General features: G+C 40.9%; 1 protein-coding gene across 27 annotated transcripts in view; it reads left to right on the top strand.

The window, feature by feature from the left end:
* ARID1B (AT-rich interaction domain 1B) overlaps nt 1-25,204 on the top strand; it is a 413,537-nt gene that overhangs the window by 299,164 nt on the left and 89,169 nt on the right. For 24 of the 27 annotated variants that reach the window (XM_070603126.1, XM_070603109.1, XM_070603112.1 and 21 more), the window contains one exon: nt 20,994-21,083. The exons of the other annotated variants lie outside the window; for them this stretch is intronic. In XM_070603126.1, coding sequence (XP_070459227.1) covers nt 20,994-21,083 — 90 coding nt within the window. The remainder of the gene's footprint in view (nt 1-20,993; nt 21,084-25,204) is intronic. 27 annotated transcript variants of the gene reach the window in all.

The following is a 25,204-nucleotide window of genomic DNA, read 5'->3' as shown; positions in this document are numbered from 1 at the left end:
GGTGTTTATTAAACATCTTCCTAGCCATCACAGACAGAAATCAAATAAAGTTTCATCAAATATGAAAATCAAGCTCCCTCTTTTTAAGGTCGATGTGCTTTGCTGTTGGAGGTGGCTCAGCTCCCACCTCACCCCTCCCCAGATTGGCTGCTGGCCCAAGGAGAGGGAGAGGCCAGGGGGTCGGTGGTTTGAGAGCTGGGAGGGTGTGGAGGAGGAAGGAGGGCAAGGTGGAGAGAAGTCTTTCATTAATCTTTCAAGAGCTGCCTTCATTGCTCCCGTCTTTCTCTATTCATGCCTCCCTCCTCCAGGAGCTCTCCTTTCCTCCCTCCCCAGCCCGCGGGAGCGTCTGCCCCCGTGAGCACCTCTGCACACGGTCCTCCAGGGCTGAGCTGCTTCCAGGGTCCTCCCCACAGACCGCAGCATCCTGTGCGCCGCGCCCCTTTACTTACACAGACTCATACCTGGCATATAACTTAAGTCGCTGTCCTTTGACAAGGGTCACAGGTTTTAACAGCCCGTAGAAATGGCTTTGCCAAAGATAGCCCTTCCACTCTCATAAAGCACCGGTTACTTTATAGTTAAGCCTGATTCTCTGAAGCTTTATCACTTCAGTTCCTGGATGGCGAGCGATGCATCCAGCATACCAACTAGCCGTAATGAGTTTGTACTCCTCAGGAAAATCTTAGACACTGAAAGAATGCATTCCAAAAAGGGTGGCACACATCAGATTAGATGTGGAAAATAAGTCTTGGGCAGCATTTTGGTATATTTGGAGCTCTTCTGTGTAAGTGTTCACCCAGTTTTGCCCTCTTACTTAGCAAGTGAGAGCTAAGTAGGCTCCTGTAGGAGCTAATATGGCTGCAGATACAAACAAGAAGATATTCTGGTCAAAAAACTAATTTTCTTGCTTAATTTGACATCAGACAAGCAGATTCTAGAAGGATGCTATAATGGGAAAGAGAAAAATGAACTGCACTGAGGAGATAGTCATAGGCTGGAGTGAACAGGAAAGACTTTAGTGAGAGGAAATGACAGTTCCTGGTCTAATTTGTCAAGATTAGTACCTATAAAATGAACACAGGAGGGTGCAAACCAGTGTCTCTCTCTCTTTTTTAATCCATTCCCTTGGATTTTTAGAACTCAAGCCTAACTTATTCTAAATAAGTAAATTTTCCACTCTTTAACTTACCCTTGGTTAATAAAACTCAGGGTAAAATCATGAGTTTATTTCCATATATAAGGGGTTCAAAACCATTTTCCTTCGTGATAACATTGGAGGAATCTCTAAAATGGCATTGCCTGTAATGACAAATTTTTTATTCAAAAGTCTGCACAGTCCCCCTACCTGGTAATTTATTTTAAAACATCTATCAAGTGTTCTTTTCTGGCTTCGCTCAAAGCAGAAATCCTGCAACAGCTTGTTGCAAGGAAGATGCATGCTGCTTATTGGCAAGCTGAGCCGGAAAGAAAATTCTTAAACACAAAATGCCATTGATATATCCGTGTTTTTAATCTGTGGCAGCCCAGAAAACATCAATTTACCAGTTCTGCAAACCAAAGAGAACTTCAGCCAGTATTGTTTTACCCCTTACAAAGTAAAATATTTGTATGTTATACAAAACAGTAATTTCAGATCCTTTCCAAATGATGCTTAGCAACACTTAAGAAAGCAACAATACATTTTGTCTTTTAGCGAGATGCCATCACAGCTCTGTATGGCTTGGTTGTTAGTTATTAGAGCCCTCCCCTTTAAGATACTAATTTAAAATTCAGCCAGGATCCTGGTTATAGAAATCCAGTCCTTTGGTCATGGGTGTTGTGCTGTTTCTAGAAGGCAGGTTCACCGCTGCCCCAGGGTTCTGAGCCACTCTTCCCTTAAAGGTCCCTCCTGACCCAAGCCAGGTATTCTGATAATTGGGGGATGAGCATTTTTTTTTTTCAGAAGCAGAAATCTTTTCAGTTCTTCCATTCCAACAAATTTCAAATTAAGCCTTTTCCACTTCTCCTCCCACTTTCAAAAATAGGAGAACATTAGGATTTTCCCAAAATACACATTCCCAGTTGGTTTTGCTCCCCCTCCTAGTTAAAATTAAGTTAGGCAGTTCAGATTCAACTTGTCTCTCATTTTGCATTCCCTTTCTTTGCTCTTCTGCGTATGAAAATATAGGAAAGCCTGTGTCACCAAGGCAGGACTTGTGCTTGCTCTTGCTCTAGGATTCGCAGTGACTAATATGTTTACATGGTGGCTGCAGCAATCCTCTTCTACTTCTCCAGGATTTTTTTGCATTGTTCACTGAAGAAGCACTTCAAATACCATCTTTACTGTTTGTTTCCATTTCTCGAGCTGAGTAGACCGTCACCACTCTCAACTTGTGCTTGATTGAAGATTGTTGCTTCTCGAATCAGCAAGCTGCTGCCACCGTCGAAATGCCATTGGCATTGACCTGCTGTATTTTGTCGTCCCTGGGAATGGGAAATTGGAATGGAGGAGTACGAAAGTGTTTATGAACTAATTTTAGCCTAGAAGTAAAAGTTTCAAAAATCAGTTGACTCCATTTGGAAAACGATGGTAAAATGAGTAGTCCTTATAGACAAGATGTTCCTCAAGTTGATTTCACAGACTTCTGATGTGAGTTACTGTATTTTCTAAAGAGAATAAGTTGCAGTTGTGAAACGAACAAAACCATTTTACGGAGAGTGTTATGTTTATTTCCCTATCTTCTGATAACCCGGGAGCCAGGATGATGATGATATGTTGATTGATTATACCCGTTAAGGCTCGTCCTAATCAGTTCCATCACTTATGCTCAATTCACACACTTGCACCTTTGATTTCTCTTCCATAACAGGGTGATGTGTGTTGTCATTGACTAATGAAGAACAGAATTGGTTTCGGCATGAGACAAACGGAATGCCGACACCAATCCTAAAATGCATTAATCTTTAATAATCCGCATCTGCATGTTTATAAATGCTATAACTGGGGACTGTTAATGTTGATATTCTCCCTTCCAAACTGAAAGTGACATAGGAGTTTGTACTTGCAAACAACGTTAAATGCGTAGAGCTGAATGCCAAGAATGTGACCTTGCGGAGGATGCCAAATGTATTAATTCATTGGATTTTTTTTTTTAAGGAGCATTTTGCACTCTTGCTATTGGATAAATCAGATGATTTCCCAAGGAAGGCCAACCAGCCCAATTGCTCATTTTCCTTCCTTTCTTAATTTAGCATTCTCTTCTTTGATTCATTCATTCAGCAAAGTACTGAATGTGTATTATGCTGCCGGCATGTTTCTAGGAACTAGGGGAAAGTACTGAACATAAGCGACAGAGGGCCCTGTCCCCATGAAACTTAAATTCTAGTGGGAAAGACAGGAAATGAGCAAATAAGTATATAACTTATTGTCAGGTATTGTTAGGGAAAAAATTAGGTTGCTTCTTTCCATGGCAGTGCATAGGGAAGGTGTCTCTTAGAAATTATTATGCAAACCAGAGACTCGGGGATGGAGGGGCAAAAGCACGGAATGTCTGGGAGAGAGGGATCCAGGCAGAGCAAAGAGCGAGGACAGAGGCCCTGAATCAGTCATGTGCTTGGTGTGCTGAGCAGGGGACAGATAAAGAAGTCATGGGGAGTGGCGAGAGAATGGGTAGGCTGTTAGACTGGGGAGTGACCACGGGCCAGCTTATACAGGGCTCTGTAGGTTCTGATTAGGATTTAGGAGTTTATTTTTAGGTGTGATGGGAAGCCACTGGAAGGTGGAGATGGCAGGGTCCGATATAGGCTTTAGAAGGACCATGCTGGCTGCTGAGTGGAGAGAGTGCTATAGGGCCCGGGTGGAAGCGGGGGGCCTGGGTGGGAGGCCACTGCAGCAGCTGGGGAGTAGGCCGTGGCTGGACGTGTGGTAACAGTGGTGGGGGCAGATTTTTGGCCCAAGAAATTGGTACATGGTGGTTCTGTACAGTGGAAGACAAAGGAAGGAGCAAGTTTTTGAAGGGAGAATCAAGAATTCGGTCTTGAACGTGTTACATTTGAGATACCTATTAAGCATCCAAAGGGACATTTTGAATAGGCAGCTCATTATAAGAAGAATCTGGATTCAGAGTAGAGATCCAGGCTGGGGAAATAAGTTTGTGAGTCCTTAAGGTTCTATCTGGGATCACCTCAGGTATGTAGCCTGCGTCGTAATCACCTGCAGGGCTTGTGAAAGCATAGGTGGCTGGGCCCCACACCCAGTTTCTGGAGTAGGTTAGAGGTGGAGCTGGAGAGTTCGCATTTCCAGCAAGTTCCTAGTTGATGCTGAAGCTGCTAATCTAGGAACTACTGACATAGGGAATGAGTGAAGGTCAGTGGTTCTTGACACCGGCTGCACAAAACATCCTGGAAAGGACCTGTGCTAGCCCGGCCCCCAGAGATGCTGACTCAGTCGGTCTGACTGGAATACTCCACCAGTATGTCTTTAAACCTCTCCTGTGGTTGTTCTGGTAGCCAGCGTTGAGGAATACCGAGAGAAGAGTTCTGGGACTGAACCGTAGGACGCTCAGTAACGTAGAGACCGTGCACAGGGAAAGGAGCACCCGGTGGCGTAAGTGGAAAATCAGGGAGAGTGTGGTGTTGTAGAAGCCGTGCAAAGAAAGCGTTTCTAGAATATGCAAGAGACCAACTGCGTCCAGTACAGCTGAACGCCTCCCTCGAAGTGGAGGGCGTGTTTGAAAAGGAAGCTAACGTTCCCAGTTAGGACTGTGTATGTAGAGGACATAGAAAAGTTTAGGGGTGAATGCCCATTTTTATAAGGCAGCATGTTGCCATTTTTTCTGATTTTCCAATTATTCCTTTAAGTCCATCTCACACAAAATCTAAGAATCGTGTCCTTTAAATTCTGCTTGAAAAACGGCACAAACATGCTTTCAGAGAGCTGAACCTCATTGTGTCATTTTTTTATTGTATCATTGCTTTTTGTTAGAAGTGGACAGAGGAAAACTAGTTCTGTAGTCCCTGTTTCAGTGCTACTGGTCATGACTTTGTGATGAATTCCTTTTGCCTGGAAATTCCATCTGGCCCCTGACCAGCCTGGCAACTCCTACTTAACCCTCAAGACCTGGCTCTAGTGTCTTTCTCTTTGCAAAGTCATGCTGACCTCTCCATGCCAAAGAGAGTCCATCTGTCCCTCCATGGGTCCTCCACCTCACCCAGGAGCCTCTTGAAGGCAGTGAGCATTGCTTCCTTTTTATCCCCAGTGCCAAGAACAATCCCTGGCAAGTAAGAGGCACTCAGTGAATGCTGGCCAAGTTAAAGAGCTCTTAGAACAAACAGGAAGTCAGGTAAAGAAAGTTCTAAAATTGACTCCTTGTAGAACCTTTCCTTCCCCGGGCTGGGAGCCATCTTTCTGCCTTTGTGTTTCACAATTTATGGGATCTTTCTATTCCCCTTTCTCCTGAAAGAGATTCCACTATGATTGATTATTTTACTTTCTTTCCCCTTAAAAACAGAACCTGAAATAGTGGCCCTAGGGTTTGTTGATCTGAACCAGACGTCTACCTACGTTGACCCTCCCTGGTTCCAATCCATCATACACAGAAATTCTGCCACGTATATATTGTAGCAAAATTCTGGAATTGTCTAATATCCCATTTTTATCTCATTATTTTTAATAAATATCTATTATTAATAACTAACCCTATATTCAAAGAAAATGTCCAATTAAGAACAGATTGGCTGTGGAGAGAGTTTTGTCATTACCCAGATATATTCCCATTTTCCAAGTAGCCAGTGTCAGCACTGGCTGGATAAACGTGGAGTGGTGAAATATTAGCTAGTGACTGGAATTTGCGCTTCGGCAACACGTGAATAATATACTCCAGATATTTGAAAGTGACAAGTAGAAGAAGATAAAAATGTCTCTTCGTGGAAAAGATACATTTCAAAAGCATACTTGCTGAATGTTTACTTAAAATATGAAATAAAAGAACTGATAAAAAAGGCACGAGTCTGTGGTCCAGATTCCTTCCTTCGTCCCCGCGTTGCTGTGGTCTGCACTCTGCCGCTCACAGTGATCCCATATCAGGGGCTCCGTGCGACCTGGGCTCAGCCCACAGGCCCGTCTGCGATTGGCTCCCAGAGTGTTGCCTTGCCCACAGCCAGGCCCTGGCGCTGGGCTGGCCATACTTTGCACCTCAGAGGCACAGCCCTGAGAGCATTGCTGCTGCCTCCCCTGCCATGTACTTAGTACCCGCCCCTAGTACCTTAAATAAAAATAGTAAAGTGATGTCAAGTGTGTGCGATCCTCTTAGAACATAGAGTTCCCTCAGAAGCCTGAGTTTCTTTAAGTCTTTCAGCATCATACAATGCGTTAGCTTTCTGTCTTCTTAATTTTTTTTTTTTTTGAGGAAGATTAGCCCTGCGCTAGCATCTGCCGCCAATCTTCCTCTTTTTGCTGAGGAAGACTGGCCCTGAGCTAACATCCATGGCCATCTTCTTCTACTTTATATGCTGGACGCTTGCCACAGCATGGCTTGCCAAACGGTGCCATGTCCGCACCTGGGATCTGAACCGGCGAACTCCGGGCCGCTGAAGCGGAACGTGTGCACTTAACCACTGCGCCACCCTGCCGGCCCCTTGTTACTTTTTAAAAGTAGTTTTATACCAGGGATTTAGAAGTCTTAAGTTTTATCACAAAAATAAGCTCTCATTATTTAGTGTAATTACAAATGCAGTGAGTTTTTTATAGTATATTATATACTATAGTATATAGTATATAATATACTATAGTATATTATTTTAGTACGTAAATTGACAATTCCATACCTAAGTAGAAAATATGTAGAAACCATCTTGCGTATAATGCCAGTATTTTATCTGTTGGTCCCAAATTTATATATATTGTGCTATTTTCCTCAAATTCCGATATTTAATTCCCAAACTAGATCTCTTTTCCTACCTTATCTTGCATCCAGAAGCAGCACAGAAAGGCCAGGGGCTACCATATGCACTGCCTTTCGGCCTGGAAGGTGTGGTCCCTCACCCCTGCAGGGCACACAGGCGCTGCCCGCTGTGTTCCTATTGTAGATGCAAAACGACCCCACGACAGTGTGCATCCGGGTGTGGTGCTTATCAGAGCTACCCACGTTTCCAGTTGAGAGTTGTCATGACACGTTGGGACCCAGAATGAGAAATTTGTGATGAGAGCAAGAAGATGGAGGCAAGTGAAACTTTTTTCTTGAAGAAAGTGCCTTAAAAAGGCCTGTCGCTCTCAGGCGGCGTGGAGCAGCGACCAAGTGGAGAAGGGGAGCAGGCGCCTCATCTAATCTGTCTCCGGGGGGCCCAGGTGGACAAATTGGCAACCCCGTTCACAGCTTTTTTCCCTCTCCCCTTTGTACCCTAAGAACTGCTAATCGGATCCATGCTGCTGCAACTGTGGTTAGTTATTAACAGAATAAAAGCAGATTTCTTCAAAAGAACGGGTGGGGGAAACGACTCTACAAAATTGCAAGGTTGTTAGAATCTTAAATGCACAGCAGTCGATTTTTTCCCCTCATTCTGAATTATACGATGAATACAAGTCTTTCATCTGTCACTATACCCATTTCTTCAGAAGGCAGCCAAATATTAAGCTTCTCGAACAAAAAAGGCATCTTAGAAAGAGGAAAAATATTGAGGAGGAATAAGAATGGGTAAGAGTCGGGGGAAATTAGGTTTTGTTTTTATTAATTTGTCCTAGTGAGAGAAACATAAACTGCCTGCTCCATTGGGGCCACCCCTCCCCCCCCACAACCTCTTACGTTACATCAAAGCAAGGATTAGAACAGATTTAGCTGGTGGCTGTTCTGCATCTTGTGTCTGGTGTTCTGCGTGAGTCAGGATCAGAACTGACCACTTTCTTAGAGATGACACAGGGCTGTGGACCTCGACTTCCTGGTATAGGACAGGTGAGCTATGTCACATCCAAGCACACCCATACTCCCCTCCCCCAAAGGGGATCTCTTTGTACCCAAAGACCTTTGGATTTTATACCTGCGCTTTATTTTTTTTATTTTTTATTTTGAAAAAGAAGATTAGCCCTGAGCTAACATCTGCCGCCAATCCTCTTCTTTTTGCTGAGGAAGACTGGCCCTGAGCTAATATTGTGCCTGTCCTCCTCTACTTTATATGTGGGACGCCTGCCACAGCATGGCTTATCAAGCAGCGCCATGTCCGCACCCGGGATCCGAACCGGCGAACCCCAGGCTGCCAAAGCAGAACATGCACACTTAACTGCTGCACCAGTGGGCTGGCCCCTGTACCTATACTTTAAAGCTATTGAAAAGGGTGTATATTTATGAGAATGCTGAGTATAGACAGCAGATTTTCAGTATGGTGGCTGATATATTTCAGTGCATCTCAGATGTTCATAGGGGAGGCCTCCTGAGACCCTGAACGTTCCCAAAGACGGAACTGGCTCTTGCTTTCAGTCAAGTCACATTTGCTCCTATTCCCTGTGTCCTGTTTGTATCCTCACACCTCAAGTTAACTACAAGTTGATAAGCTTTCCTTAAAGTTTTTTCTTTTATTCAGTGGCTGTTTTTTTCACAAAGAGACACAGTTTTTATTCACTTCGTCACAGTTATTGGAGGAGTAAGGAACAGCTAAACTGAGTGGAGCCAGAGAGAGAGTGGTCAGCCAGGGCATGCTGTGTTGCTCAGGCCCGTCAGCAGCTGTAGGGCAGGACTGAAAGAAAGTACACCAGGGGCCGGGCCCGTGGCACAGTGGTTAAGTTTGCACGCTCCCCTTTGGTGGCCTAGACGCAAGTTCGTGAGTTCGGATCCTGGACGTGGCCCTATGCACTGCTTATCAAGCCATGCTGTGGTGGCCTCCCACAGAGAGAACTAGAAGGACTTACAACTGGGATATACAACTATGTACTGGCGCTTTGGGGAGGCAAAAAAAAAAGGAAGATAGACAACAGATGTTAGCTCAGGGCCAATCTTCCTCACCAAAAAAAAAAAACAAAAAAAAAACCTACACCTTTCCCACACCCTCCAGGTCACTTGGGAATGGTCAGGCTGGCAACATATTTTGAAGCTGAGAGTCTCCTGTATGTCAGTGTTTTAGGACACTAGTTTATCTTTTATCCAAGCTTGTAGTGACCTGAATGGCAAAGTCTAGAAATCTCTTCTGCCTTGTATCCCCTGACTTGACTTGTCGCACACTTTGCAGGAGCCTTTTTAGTTTCTTGCCTCAAGTTCTCTGTAAAAAAGTGTCTACCCAAAAGACCTTGAATGAGTTTCAGGTAATCAGACTATTAGACTGACTTCCACGCGAAAGACATTAGGTAACTATTTTAATGTATTTAATGACAAGGAAGGGTAATTGGAAAGTTCCAGTTTGAATCCAGTGGGTTAGATGAAATAATGGTGTATTATTACAAGTTGATCCTTCTAATAAAAACAAACAAACAAAACCCCAAAGCATTTGTAGTCCAACCCCAATGAAGGCATAATTCTATGTAGAATGTGCCTTATTAGCTTTTGTTTTTTACTGGTCAACTTGTCAGTCTTTGCAGGTCCTCCATCCGGGACTCTAGCAGTGAGGTTAATAAAGAGACTTAAAACCCCCAGACTCTAGGGAGGGGAATAGTTGAAATGCCTAATGCAGCAGGTGATTGGCTGTCTGGAATGGAGGTATGTGGCTCCTGTAAGGGTTCTGTCGCATTCAGGGCTTCTTGGAAGTTTCCTCATTCCCTGTATGGCCCAGAGGTACACAAGTCAGACCTGCCTCTGTAGTACTGATTTATGTATATATATATATATATATATATATATATATATAGTTTTTTTTTTAAGATTTTATTTTTTTCCTTTTTCTCCCCAAAGCCCCGCGGTACATAGTTGTGTATTCTTCGTGGTGGGTCCTTCTAGCTGTGGCATGTAGGATGCTTCCCCAGTGTGGTTCAATGAGCAGTGCCACGTCCACGCCCAGGACTCGAACCAACGAAACACTGGGCTGCCTGCAGCAGAGCGCGCGAACTTAACCACTCGGCCACGGGGCCAGCCCCTGATTTATCTATATTTTTAGGACCCAGTGACACAGCAACAGTTTGCTTTATCTTAGAGAAGGATTTAGGAAAATCCAGCCCTGTCTTGAATGGATGTTTGAGCCATAGGACGTGGAAGAGCTCGTCTTCCGAGGTTGTGGGCCCAGGTTGCCATGGTTGTGTTCCCACTGGAGGGTACAGGTGGGAGAGAATGTTACTTTCTGCTTCATACTGTTCTGGTTTGAGGTGGGGTAGCTCACAGTAAAGAATTGTGTTGACAGCCTGTTCACAGCTTCCTCTCCCACCCTCCGTACCCCGATACAGCACCTTATAAGAGTGAAATCCTGTTTGAAACTCACCCAATAATAGTGAGTACTGTGAGTCCACATTCAGGCGCTTTGGATAAACTGTTAACTCTTAACCGCTAATCTGGAACCTGAGCAGATTCTGTATTTTAAATGTCTGCTTTAGAGCATATTAAAGTTTCCTTTCTCGAAGCAGATGAAATAGAAGACATTGACAGGAGGATGCTATCCTCAAAATAAATTTGTGAGTTTTTTAACTCATCTAAATAAATTTTCTAACTCGTCTAAATAAATGTCTAAGACTAGAATATTCAATGAATTTATGGATTTTTGAAAACTCATTTTTCGCCCACACCACTGCCATTAGGCCTATGTGGGTATTTCAAGTTCACTAAAGAAAATGCCCAGTGAAATCCTTGCTGCCTGGGGTGTAGGACTGCACTATCCTACCACACTCTGGTTTGGGTATTAAGATAAGATATTGAAAGATTTCCCCAGATAAGGAGTCCGTCATGCAAACCACCAATTGCCATCTCTTAAGAAAATCATATTTGTCCTTTATCATAGTGGAAGGAAAGATCCTAACCAGTACTTCATGTTTCAGAAATTAAAGGAATAGCTTCTACTATGAAAACAGCCCATAGTCAGAAGTTACAGCGCTCTTACCGGTGGGATTGGCAGAATATAAGAAATATATCCTCCAGAAGATCTGTCAAGTCAGACTGTGGCAGCTAAAACCCATATTCTGCTCTAAAGATTTAAGAGAGAGCTGATTTCCATAACCTGAAGAAAGTGTGAGGATATATTGGAATAAAGCAACCCAACGTCTCTGTTTCGGTTGGGGCAGAATTGAATAATAGTCAGAGGGAAGTGCAAGAAGAAAGTTGATCTTGGTCGTGATGTATTGGTAATTGGTAGCAGTAGTTTCTACAATGTGGTTTTTTTTTTTAACTCACTAAATTTAATGATGCCACCAAGAATTCTTGAAGAGCAGAAGAATAATTCAATTGCTAATTGCTAAAAACTGTGAAATATATATTGATTTTGTAGCCACGGTGAAGGGAAAGAACTTGATGCCAGTAGAGTTTGTGGCAAAGTGACTGGAAGTATTCTTCGTTTTTTCTCAAATTTCGACAACAACCACAACTAGCAATATAATTCACATGAATTCACAGACCCTACTTTTTCTAACAATAAGCCTATTTTCCCCTTGTTAATTTCAAGGAATTTATGACTAGGACCCAAGTCTTTATCGCTTAATACCTCATGATGCCCATTGTACCCCAAGGGTCCTTATTGAGGAAGATTAGCCAACGAAATTGTCCAGGTTTCTATGGTTTAACGTGTCATTTCATGTTACTTTTAAGAAGCCAATCGTCTTGAATTACTAATGGAAGAACGTCATCCAGGACATTGCTTTATACATAGTAAGTACTCAGTGATTTTTTACTTCATTTTTTACAATCACATAAAACCATCTCCAATTTATGTGAAAACTTGTAAGGCAAAAAAATATGCTTTCCAGCTGTTGCTTTTTCTTTATCCACTTTTGCCCAAAGTCATCTAATGTAGTAAAATTGAAGAGTTAGAGTGGGTTCTTGGCAGTAAAATTGACGTCAAGTACTAGTGTCTGTCATTCAAACTCCAGATTGCCATGTCAATTAATTATATCACTATTCCATCTTGGATAACTAAATCCATCCTAGGTTAGTTGATTTTTTAGCTGCAGCATTGTAAAGGGAAGAAATGCTTTTTCACTGACCGCTACAACTTTTAAAAAATGGAATTTCTGGGTATTTCTTTGCCTATTAGTATTATATAGAGATAGCACAGTATTACTTAAAAAGGATGAATGATTTGTTTGCCAGAGGCTATTGTAGTTCAGAGTCAGTGTTTTTGTTCTTATTGAGTTCCTGTAGTTGTATGCTGTAGTAATTTAGAAAGGAATTAACCCAGGGAAGTTTTAGCCTCAGTAAAGGATTAATGTGGCAATTCTGTTCATCCCCTGTTTATTATTTGCTACACAACACAGCAGTGGGAGAGCATAACTTACATGATTGTGTCTGATCAATAGTTTTGATTTGTTTATTTGTTTTGGTCTCGCCAAAAAAAGTTGGAAAATAAACCTGCAAGTAATCACTTATCTGAGAATTTACCTGCTAAATGCACTTGCCATTTAGGTCTTAGCACTGCGCTTGCATTAAGTACATCCTACACGAGATCTGATTTGAAGAGGACATAAACCAAATTCCATTACTGACGTTTATTTATGTAGGCCTCTTTATTAAATATTGGGGAGCGTTTCAGGTTCATATGTCATTGCTGTCGTTAATAAATACCATTGGATGTTTATTGACTTTTCGAGCAAGTGTCCCTGAATGTTTCTTTACTGATCTTATCATTTAGAATAGAGGTCCGCAGACTCTGCCACCTCTGAGCCAAATCCAGCTCACCACCTGTCTCTGTAAATAAAGTTGTGTTTATGCTGTTTTGTTGATGTATCGTCTCTGGCTGCTTTTTCACAACAGCTGAGTTGAACCGTTGCAACAGAGAATGTGTGGCCTGCAAAGCCCAAAAGATTTGCTAACTGGCAATTTACAGAAAAGTTTGACCATTCCTGATCTAGAATAATAAAACTATAGGATTACGAACAACTAACAAAGGTTTAATTAACTGTTAGTCTGGGCTTGGTTTCTGGAGTAATCAGCCACATGTTTATTTATTCAACAAATATTTATTGAATGCTTGCTGTATATCTGGCTTGGGGGATCTAGCAGGGAACAAAACAGACAGAATTCTCTGTACTCCTGGAACTTACATTCTCGTGAGAAGAGATAAGCAATAAACAGAGAAGTAAAATAAAAACTATGAGGAGTGTTAAGACTGTGTCGCCTGTAAGAAACATGGAACTCAGCGCTTGTTAGTACTCACTGCCCCACCATCTTGCTCCGTGAAGTATGTTAAGCTCTAATCATGTCTCAGTCCACCCGTTGTAAGTTATACATTCCTGGATGTGTGCTAATTTGCCAAAAATACTTAGGTTAGCCTGTTTTCTTCCAATTCTGTTATACACTAAAATTTCAATGTTTTGTTACTAAAAATGTTTAATTTGATGATTACCTTGATCCAGTTCTTTTTTGTTTGTTTGGGATTTTTTTGCTGATAAAGATTCGCCCTGACCTAACCATCTGTTGCCAATCTTCCTCTTTTTGTATGTGAGCCACCATCACAGCATGGCCACTGACAGACCAGTGGTGTAGGTCTGTGCCCGGGAACCAAACTTGGGCCGCCAAAGGAGAGCACGCCAAACTTAACCACTAGGCCACAAGGGCTGTCCCTTGATCCAGTTCTTAAAAGCTATTTTTAATTAGAAAAATTTCCCTCAAATCCTATGCTAGTGTAAAAAGTCTAAAGAAAATAATAGCAAACGAAATCCAGCAGTACATTAAGAAAATAATGCACCATGACCAAGCGAGATTTATTCCAGGAATGCAAGGTTCGTTCAATATTAACAATTCCATTAATATTATAGACCATATAAATAAATTTAAGGAAAAATATCATGTCCTTTAATAAAGTTCAATACCCAGTCATGATAAAAACACTCAAGGAAATAGCAATTGAGAGATACTTCCTCAATATGGTAAAATTTTTATGCCTTAGCTTTAAAGCCAGTATCTTATGTAGTGGGGAAGCAGTAGAAACATTTCTACTAAGATAGAAACAAGGCAAAGATGACCACTATCTCCACTACTATGCAGCAGTGTTCTGGAGGTGTTGGCCAGTGCAGTTAAACAAGACAACTCAAAAGCGTAAGTATGGGCATAGAAGAAATAAAACTCTCCATTTATGATGACGTAATAGTAAACCTGGAAAACCCCAGAGAATCAATGATAAGTTAACTCAGTCTGTAAAAGAATTCAGTTCAGTAGCAGGATATAAAATTAACATACAAAAATAATATCCTTCCTCTACGCAAAGAATAAACAGTTAAAAGACATACTGGTAGAGAAAATCCCATGTGTAATAGCAACAAAGAAGATTAAATGCTTAGGAATAAATCTAACATAAAACATGCAAAACTGCTGTGTACGTGAAAGAAACTAAAGAAGACTGGAACAAATGGAAGCTATCTCCTATTCTTGAATGAGATGAACTCAGCAGTCATCAGTTCTCCTTAAGTTAGTTGATAATATCAATGAAATCCCAGTAAAAATATCAGAAACCCATTTTATATAGTTAGGTTGATATTAAAGTTCATATAGAAAAAACAAACATACTAGAAAACACTGAAAAAGAAAAACGGGGGTGGGGTTGAGGGCTAGCATTAAACATGCTAGGCATTAAAACATGCTGAAAGACTACATCTTGAAAGTTCTCGTCACAAAGGATAAAATTAGATCCTTATCTCCTATCACACAGAAAAATAAACTCCCCATAGATTAAGATGGACCCATGCATGTACTTGAAGAAGACCGGGGGGAATTCCTCTTTAACTCAAAATCCAGAGACAATGAAAATTGACAAATTTGGCAATTTTTTAGAAAATTCCATTATAAAAGATACCATAAACAAAATCTAAAGACAACTGACAAACTAGGAGAAAATATTCACAACTTATACCACAAAGGGCTAACATCCCTAATATATAAAGAATGCTTAAAAATTTCAGGACAAAAGACTGAAAACCCAGATAGAAAAAAATGGGGGAAAGACATGAACAAACATTCACTAGCAGTGAGATAAAAATAGCCCAAACATGATAAAAGTGGTCAGACTTGCTCAAAATTAGAGAAAAGCTAGTTCAAAAATCTCAGGTGCCATCTCTCATATATATATATATGAGACTGGCAAGTGTTTCTGAATGACAGCATATTCTGTTAGTGAGATTATGTAGAGCCAGGCCCTTCCAAACGTTGCTGGTGAGAATGTAAATTGGTTCAGAGCTTCCTGAGGGGAAATTTGGAAATGCATAACCTTTTGACCCAACAATCCCATTTCAAGGCATTTATCCTACAGATAGACCTCAAACATTACAAAAATACATACACAAAAGACTGGGAACAACCCCAGTGCTCGTACATAGGAGAGTGGTGGCATAAACTGTGGGGCACTCACATGAATGAGTACTATATACCTATTTTAAAAATGAGGAAAATCTTAGAAACTCATAGGAAGTACTTTCCAGGACATACTGTTAAGTGAAAAAATCAAAACCTGAAAGATAATCTAGGACATCCTGCTTTTCATGTAAGGAAGAGGATAGTATAAGAGGATATACAGGTATCTTTCATTTATGGGGGGAAAAAAGTTTGTAGGAAAGATAAACCAAAAACTAAAGAGATTGGTTATTTATAGAGAGCGGTTGGGAATGGGGTGGAAAGAAAGAGATTGGGAATAGGGTAGCTGGGATGAGGAGGGAGGGAGTCTCCTGCATATGTCTTTTTGTATAACTCTCACTTTTTGATCCATAGAAGGATTTCACATACGCCAAAAATATCAAAACAGTGAAGGCCAGTCGGGATGTGGGGGGAACTCAAATGGAATACAAACCCTGATGTGGGTCTGTTTTTCACAAGGATGTAGCTCAGTAATTCTGAAGTTACTTTGTATATATAATAGAATTGAGCAAATAAGTAAATTGATTTAATGAGAATTGGGTGTCGTACTGTTGGGGAAAGAAGTTGTAAATAAGGAAGACGAGGGCGGAAATGTACCCTCTAGTTTTGGGTTGGAATGAGAGGTAGTTGCATAAACTCACGCACGCACACAAGTATCGAAATAGAGATGTGTGTATACGGATGGGTTAGTGCACATCTGTATATCTCCTCCCTCTGTGCACTGAGGGGGCTTAGAAGCGAGAACACCCCAGGAATAATGAGCAGACCTAGCGCCTCAATCTTAGTCTGAGGACCATTTTCTAATAAAAGAACCAGGGTTCCTAGAAGTGGTTGATGACAGGACAAATACGAGATGATCCTGGAGTATCTTGTGGTTCCAAAAAAGAAGGATTTGAAGGTGCTTCTAATGGCCAAAGCTGGAGCAGTTTGAGCAACAAAATAACGTTAGTGCTGGATTTTAACCCGTAGAATAAAACAAATACCCAAGTGTATTCATTTTCTGTTCTTGTAACAAATTACTGCAAACTTAGCAGCTTTAAACAACACACATTTATCATCTCACAGTTTTCCTGCCCAGGAGTCCAGGCACAGCTTGGCCAGGTCCTCTGCTCAAGGTCTCACAAAGCTGCAGTTGAAGTGTTGGATGGTCTGTGTTCTCATCTGGAGGTTAAACCGGGGCAGAATCTGCTTCCAGTCTCATTCAGGTTGTTGGAAGAAGTGAGCTGCCAGGTCCTGGGGCTGCCTGAACCGCATTGTGGAAGCTTACTTCTTCAAGGCCATCAGGAGCATCTGTCAGCTCTGAGAAGTCCTAGCTCCTCTTTTAAAGTCAGGCCTACACAGGATCATCTCCTTTTTGATGACTTCAAAGTCAGTAGATTAAGGACTTTAATTACATCTGCAAAATTCCTTTAACTTTGCCATGTAACATAATTTTAGGAGTGATATTCCATCCTTTTGTTAGAGGTCAAGTCATAGGTTCTGCCCTCAGTCAAGAGGTGGGAATTACACAAGAATGTAACTCATTGGTGGTCAGCCTACAGAAAGTCTGCCACAGTGAGTCCATATGGATGGAAATCGTCTAATAAATACATAAGCAAATGGGGAAGAAGAGAGAGTTCTTCCTCACAATAGATTCCCGTTAGTAAATGTGGAAGGAAACGGAAATAAAGAGTGACCATTAGCAAACACCACTGTAGTAAATGTTGCAGACAAGATTCTCTAATGGATGCTAAAATTAGTGGGTACAAGTTTAAGGAGACACAGGATTTGCATAGTGTCAAATATTTCCCCTAAGATATTTATCAACTAAAAAGGGCAAAAGAGTAACTCTGTTGGAGGACCTCAGTAGGCACCAGCTTTCCCAAGTCATCTGGGAACCGTCACCGGAAACGAAACGTCCATGTCATGGACCCTTAATAGAATGAACTGAGAAGGGCGTGACGTTTTTGTGGTGCACTTCCCCAGAATGCCTAACCTCATTTCAATCATGAAAAAATAGCAGACTAAACCAAGTTGGGCAATGTTCTGCAATGTAATGGATAGCACTCTTCACAAGTGTCAAGGCATAAAATATAAGGAAGGACGGAGGATTTTTTATAGGCTAGAGGAAACTAAGGAGAAATAAGAACTAAATGCAACGTGAGATCCTAGACCAGAAAAAGACATTAGGTGGAATAATGGTGAAAGGCAAATAAGATCTTAAGTTAATAATGTACCATGTGAAGTTCCTCTTGATAATTATGTTATGGTTCCATGCACATTAGGGAAGTGCGCTAAGGGATAGAAGGGAGCTCCTTGTACTGGTTTTATTACTTGCGTCTACGTCTAAAGTTAATGAAAAATAAAAGTTTTTCATAAAAAATCATGGTATAGACTTGTGCTGAGAGTTTTAAGTCAGCAAAAGTAGAAATTCACATGACTTTCTAATGCTTCGTTTTTGGTTTGTTGCACCAAAATCTTGCACAATATTGTGTGCATGGTCATTGGAGAATAAATGCATAGGTGGAAAGTGGTGGAATTTAGCTCACAGCGTATTTTTTTCCTGTTGTCATTTTTTTTCCAGTGCACTTACATCATTCTAGACGTAGACGAGGGGGAACCTGGGGCTTTCTTTAAAAACTCAGTTTTAGTGTTAAAGCCTGCTCATAAAATTGGTTTGTTCACTATGCATGGCAACATTCTCTTAAAATAATTACCAAACTGTGTTTAAAAGGTTTTACCTATGATAGACATACGTCGTATAAAAATCCATGGGCTTGAAGGTGTTTACTTAATTCTGAATCGACATCTTTATACAGACCGTGGACACAAATGAGTCTTCTGTATTATATTTCTCAAGCGTATTTTCTGATTCATCATCTGCTGTGACTGTGCCCATATTGTGCTTATGGAGGTGAAGTTATTTCTTAGTAACTATGAAACTGTCAGGGCCAGCCCAGTGGCACAGCGGTTAAGTTCGCACGTTCCGCTTCTTGGCGGCCCGGGGTTCACCGATTCGGATCCTGGGTGCGGACATGGCACCACTTAGCAGGCCATACTGTGGTAGGCATCCCACATATAAAGTAGAGGAAGATGGGCACGGATGTTAGCTCAGGGCCTGGCTTCCTCAGCAAAAAGAGGAGGACAGTATTTAGCTCAGGGCTAATCTTCCTCAAAAAAAAAAAAAAAAGAAAGAAACTGTCAATGGAAAGATGGGAATAAAAGCAAATGGAGAATTTAAAACAGGTTGGGCAAATCTGTCTTTACCATGAAAAGGCTCTTGTTTGTTTCTTTAAAGGATGGATTTAATAAGTGAATTTTCTCGTTGCTTTAGAGAGATGCCTGTTTTAGAATTGTGCCAGACAGCCAGTATTGTGAATTCACGAGATGGGTTTCTTACAGCCTTTTTTATTTTTACTTGAAATAAAGCGTCTGAGAGCAGTGCCTTGGGCGTGCCTAGTGTAAGCAGTGGCGTCCTGTGTTAACGGAGCATTGCTGTTCGTTTGGGCTGTGACGAGTCTGTGAATCCAGCCTGTCATGCAGAAACAATCATTATAATGTAAGCACTTACCGTCTTAGCGCAGCCAGTTCCCCAGTGACATTTTACAAAGTCAGGATTTGGCTGCAGAGTGCTGTAAATTTCTAAATGGACTGCAGATCGGGGGCCTTGGGGCATTTCACAGGAAGCATGTGACCCTGAGTGGACACACAGCAACTTTGTGTATCTGTAGCCAAGTGGATGACCAGTGTTTACCCTTGAAATTGTTTTCATCCAGAATGTTGTGTCTTTTACTTTACATTTAATTATTTGGTACTAATCCTAATTTATTACACATGTCGAAGAGTAAATGAATGGTTAACCAAAGTCTGTACTGTTTGTTTTTTATTCTCCTGGGTGTTGCTCTAACTTAAGAGCAACTCCTAGTGCTTTCACAGCACAACCTTTCTCAGTGTCTATAAATTCAGGTTTTTATCTGAAATAAGAATGGCCATTGAACCCAGGAGCACTCAGAAATACATTCATAAGTTTTTCTAAAAGTAAGAAGCCTAAACTCCCCAAAACAATTCGAGAGTGTTTTATGTTATATTTTAACCACTTTTTACACCTGTTATCCAAATGGATGTAAAATCACCTTTGTGCCTCCACGGCTGTCACAGACAACCGTTGTTAGAGTTAGTAAGGAGTGACAGTCCTGAGAGAGCCCGGGGACAGTGCTCTTCCTGCTCTGCTCTCAGGCTGCCTGGCCTAACAGAGATGCTGTTGGCTAGAAACACCAGAGGACTGCTGTTCCGGGTAAAACGCCAGGCTGTGCATGATGACCTGCACCTGGGGAATTGGTAGTAATCTTCTGTGCATTAATGTCCTTCTCTATTCACTTGTGCTTCTTTTTAGCCATATTCCCAACTATAGAAGAGTAGGGCCTATGGGGTCAAAGCAGTTAGTTTGACCTGTCTGGCACGATCGCAGACTGCCACGCCAGAGGACTGTGCGGGGAGAGACGTATATGCTTGCGTGTGTGTACGTTTCTGTCTTTGTAATTTATTTTAGCAAAGGGGGAGGTTAGGAGATAAAATAGCATGGTCCTCATGCCAGGAGAGCTAATGCCTTGAGGATTCTGCTAAGTTCAACTGCCATTTTAATTCTATAATATTTTTAGTCTTAGAAATGCATTTCAACCTCTGAGCCAGAAAGTGAGTTGAGATCATCACGTACCTCTGATGGTTCTTAAATTTCAAAAGCCTATCTCCTGCCTTCACAGAATTCATTGTCTCTCTTTAATTAATAAAATAAGAAGAGTTTTTTCCCTTTAATTCATGTTTTCAGATTAAGGACCATTAAATAAAGATTTATTAAATATTTGTTATGCCAGTGGAGGGATTAGAGTAAGACATGATTCCTGTCTCAAGGAGCTTACGTTATAGTTTGAAAAGACAAACTGAGCTGCCTTAAATCAATGGAAATCAGGTGGATGCTAAGTAGATGCTGTTGCTTTATTAGCAGTAACAATCAAAAGAGATGCAAAATGAATTTCCTTCTTTAGTGGTAATATACACTCCAGTTTATAGTAGAATGTCTTATGCTTTTTAATGAAGGTCTTCTCCTAGGTTTATGTTAAATCTCTAACTAATTATAAAGATGTTTTAGAAATCAATCGCTATTACTACATTGAATAAATATTAGCAATGGAAAGTTGTTGGCCACTCTGCCTGCCCACTTGAAGCCTCGTTTAAACTCAGAGGACAAGTTCAGTTCATCAGCCGTGGATTTTGTTAAATGCACTGAAGAAGTGTGTGGCAGGAGATTTCAGCTACTAACCGATTTGTCTGTGAGTTTGGGAATTCATTCAGTAAGAAATTGAGCTTTTCAGGAGCTCGTCTGCTAAATGTGTTGATGCATGTTTCCTCTTCGTTTTACCAAAAAAGGGTCAAATATCACACTTTCAAGCTATGTCTTCCGTGTGCGGCTGCACCTTTTGTGATCATAAAGGTTAAGTGAATGTAACCGTGTTTTGGCCTTGTATAATTGCAGTATTAATGCAAAGGGTTCCCCATCCCCACCTTTCCTCCTGTGTTTTACAGGCAGTCAGATGCCTCCCCAGCCACCCGGGAGCCAGTCAGAATCCAGCTCCCATCCCGCCTTGAGCCAGTCACCAATGCCACAGGAAAGAGGTCAGTCTTCAGTTCATGTCTTACATACCTTTGTGTTTTGAGTGTATAAGGCTTATATGAATTTGCTTACCTATGCGTCTCCTTATAAATAATTTTTTTAAAGGATATTATGTTTCCTCATCAGATGAACAAAATAAACAGGAACCTACATGTAACAACAAATACGGAAAAGAAGGATGCTTTCTTGCAGATTGGGTGAAGTTTTTCCAAAGCACAGTTCAAGACCCAAAGAATAGATATGTCCACATAGCACCGTGAGGCATAATTTATACATGGCTACAGTATGATATTTGATCTAGCTGGGCAAAAATGGCTATTAATGATTTGATTTGTATATTGGCCCTAATGAAGGAAAGTGTTAAGAGTGTGTGTGCATGTTTTGCTGTTTTCATCAATTACTTGTCCCATGATGTTTAATAGTAAAGATTTAAACACATCATAAGATCTTGTATTATAAAATTGCAGGATCTTAGAACTGGAGTCACCTGAAAGATTGTACATCCAGTCACCTCAACTTTAACGAAACGGGACCATGTAGGTTCTATGTGACTTCCTCATTCTCAGAGGCTAGTTAGTGCCAAGGCCACAAAAGAGAACATGGGCTTTTCCTGAAGCCCTTGAATGTTCAGGTCCTCCCACATCTGCAAACTCTTTGACTTTTAGCTAGTTCTGCATGGTGACCCCCGTATATTGTTATTGCCTTAGTTGAGGCCTTTGGCCTTCATTTGTTTACCTGTGTCTTCTTTCTCTTCTTCAGTAGTAAAGCTACTTTTGTTGTCAGTGGTGGTGGTGATGATTTTAATCCAGATTAGTGTAGGCTGGGGTTTACAAGCACCTTCTACGGCTCTGCCACGTCACTTCCCACTGTCTGTGGGTCAAGGCCTGCCCATCCCACCCCATGGAACATGCCACTTTCCTTCCCTGACCTTCCTCTCTCACACTCGCCCAGAAGCCAGAAGCTGCTAGCTTGGTAGCTGATATTTGAAAGTTCCTGGCCCCTAATGTTTATAATGGTTTCTATGTGATTGTGCAGATGATGATTTGCTTCTAGTTAGAATTACAAGGTTTCCGTTGTTCTACGTCGTAAGAACTCAGCAGCACGTCATTGAGAAAGTACCGCCAGTGAAAGGGTGCATTTGCCTTCTCTACACATCGTGTTGAAATGAATGTTTAGTGGAATAAAACGAAATTTTCATTTTCTAATACCTTTTTATATTTAACTTTTTATTATAACTTAATGTGTAGTTAACACTTTCATTCTCTCATAGATACTACAGTATGTTTTAATAATGGAATAGTTAATAGTTTTCCAGCTTTAGGGTGCATGAAAATCACCCAGAGAACTTGATAAAACAGATTGCTGGGCCACCCCAAGATTTCTGATTCAGTGGGTCTGAAGTGGGGCACTTAAAATCTACATTTCTGACCAGTTTCCAGGTATTGCTGGTGCGGCCAATCTGAGGACCATACTTTGAGAACTACTGCCTTATAAGGATACTATAATGTATTTTAAGAATTGTGTGCTTGTGCATTTGTTTCTCTAAACTTTCCACTGTGACCTCCTATAAACCGATCTTGTGTCTCGCATCCTCTCTGTCAATTGCTTGTTCTGTTAACTGCTTGTATGGCTCAGGTCGCCTGGAAGACATTGCAGAGTTCATGGAGGGTGCAGTAAGACCAAGCAAGGGGGAATTCTCCCCAAATTCCTTTTCTTGCCCATGGGTTGTACCTGCATTGTGTTGCTGTGTCAGGGAAGTAGAGAAAAAAAGATAAAAGAGATTCTCCTACATGGAAAGCCTACTCAGGCCAGACCCAGAGCTAAGATGAAGATGTTTGTTATTTCCTTTAATCCTCACCAAAACCCTATAACATTATTCTCACTGAAAGAAGTCTGCTTCTTTCGCCAGCATTAAAAGATAAGAGCTACCTTATTTGGAAGTCTTACAGTTCTAACCTTCATTACGAACAACTAAACAATAGAAATTTCCCCCAGATCCTCCAACAACATCTCAGCTAACTCCTTCCAGCTGATGAGTGTTTAAGACATTTGAAAATGTAGAAAACCAAATGTGAAGGATGAGATGACAATGAGGAAACGCAGTTAAATTAAACTTTTAACTTAATACAAATACATTTACAAGGCAAAATCTAGAGTTTTCCTCAAGTGTCACTGCATGGAAACTGCTGTGTAGATTTGTTTGTTATTTTTTTCCCTCTGATTATCTTTGTTACACGTAGTGAGATTTTGGTAACTGATAATGGATACATAACAATCTGGGTAGTTATAATAACCGTTTCCTTCAAATAGCAAATATAAATTCTATAATTTGCTAAATGTGAATTGAGTTTTATAAACATGTTCCCCGACTTCCTCTGAAAGACTGTGCTGGAGACATTCTGTGCATCCTTTGGTGGCTTCTGTTGGTTGGACAACCTCCTGAAAAGGAAAAGTTCATATTTCAGAATGTCTGTTAGATGATGCTTTGTCATGCATGAGTTAAATTTCCTCTAAAATTGGGTAGCAAGGACTTTAAAACAATGGCTTTGTTTTTTGTTAAAATCTAGGAAGAGATGTTAGTTCCTAATGACATTTGATCAAGTGTTTTAAGGACAAACAACACAGTCATTTTAATGCTTTGAAACTAATAAAAACACTTTTCTTGTTTGTTTTACCATCATTTGGCATGTGCCAACAGTGTATACAGTGCAAGGTAGATCCAAGAAAACACTTGCTAGAAAATTCTCCAATTTGACTAGCGTGTATTGAAGAGTAACTTAACTCTATGTATACCTTTATAATTGATGTATTTCCCCCCTTATTTAGGGATGTGATCAGAGAAGCAGAGAGGAGAAAATACATATTGGTGAAATAGCATCTTACTAAAAAAATTTATTGTTTCTCAGAAGCTATGGACGTTGGTGGACAAGATAAGAAAATAGCTTCTCTATTGCTGAGTGCTAAAACAACCAAGCTGAACAGTTCTTTTTACGCTTCCTTTGTTTTAATAATTAAAATATGAGAGTAAGATTCCACAATTGTACCCGTTTTCTTTAGAGTATCCATAGGAGATAGGCTTTCTTTAAGGCAAAGAACACACAGCTGCTCAGAGACAACTGCACAAAGCAAGAGGGGCAGCCTGCTCCTGTTCAGAGGTGCGGTTTTCTGGGTCCTCCCCAAAGTCCTAATGGGGGACACTGGTGGTAGCTTACTACTCTGGAGCCTAGGTCCCTCCAGGCTCGAGAAGCTGAACTCTTGAGCATGGCCTTCCTTCCTGCCTTCTTGGTCCTTGTATCCCCACTCAGGAAGAACGTTTATTAATGAACTATATAATCTATTTAAGAGAATTTTGCAAAGCTGAGGCTGTCCCGGGACCTGAGCCACACTGGCAATCACAAGGACACCTCCTCTTCCCACACTGAGTGCAGAGTCAGCGCTCTGCCAGGACATCAGGAACAGTGGCTCTCCCGCCCTGCAGAGCCCCACCCCCCATCTCCAGTTCAAGACCCTCTTTGTCCGGTGGTTCTGGTGTCAAGTTTGTCAAAGGACGTCAGTCACAAATCCATTTCCCCACATCGTATGTAGGCGAAAATAACTGAGTTTCTATAATTTTATATTTTCCATATATGAAAGGTGTATGTGCAAATAAACGTGGACGTGACCGTCATAGGTTACAAAAAGAAGGGAACCACTTTAGGTATTTATTGGCCTCTTTATTCTGGTGTAGTGGTGTCCTCTACATTTCCACCTACCTTTCAATATAAAGCTTGATTTGGGACTCTCCTGTTTACATATTTTGTTGTGCTGAAACATCATACTAACTGAATAAAGAAAATTAGTTCAAATTCTTTGGTCTTAACTTCTTCATTACTGATATAAGTTTAAAAGAAAAAAGGCTGAAACTTCAGTTTCATATTCTGTAATATATTTGTCATTGGTTTATATTTTGAACCAAATCTTCTCTATCTAGAGCTCAGATAATGACATGCAGAATTGCTGTTAAAGCGTTTCACCAAAAAAGTCAAGTAGTATAAATTATGCTACCTAAGGCACTGGAGGAGCAGTTAAAATAAGACTAAAATACTGAAATATATTTTGCAAGAAAATTGTAGCTAACAAGTTT

Source organism: Equus przewalskii, chromosome 32, assembly GCF_037783145.1.
Source record: "Equus przewalskii isolate Varuska chromosome 32, EquPr2, whole genome shotgun sequence".
Lineage (NCBI taxonomy): Eukaryota > Metazoa > Chordata > Mammalia > Perissodactyla > Equidae > Equus > Equus przewalskii.
Note: the sequence above shows the minus strand (reverse complement) of the source record. Positions and strands in the feature narration are given on the sequence as shown.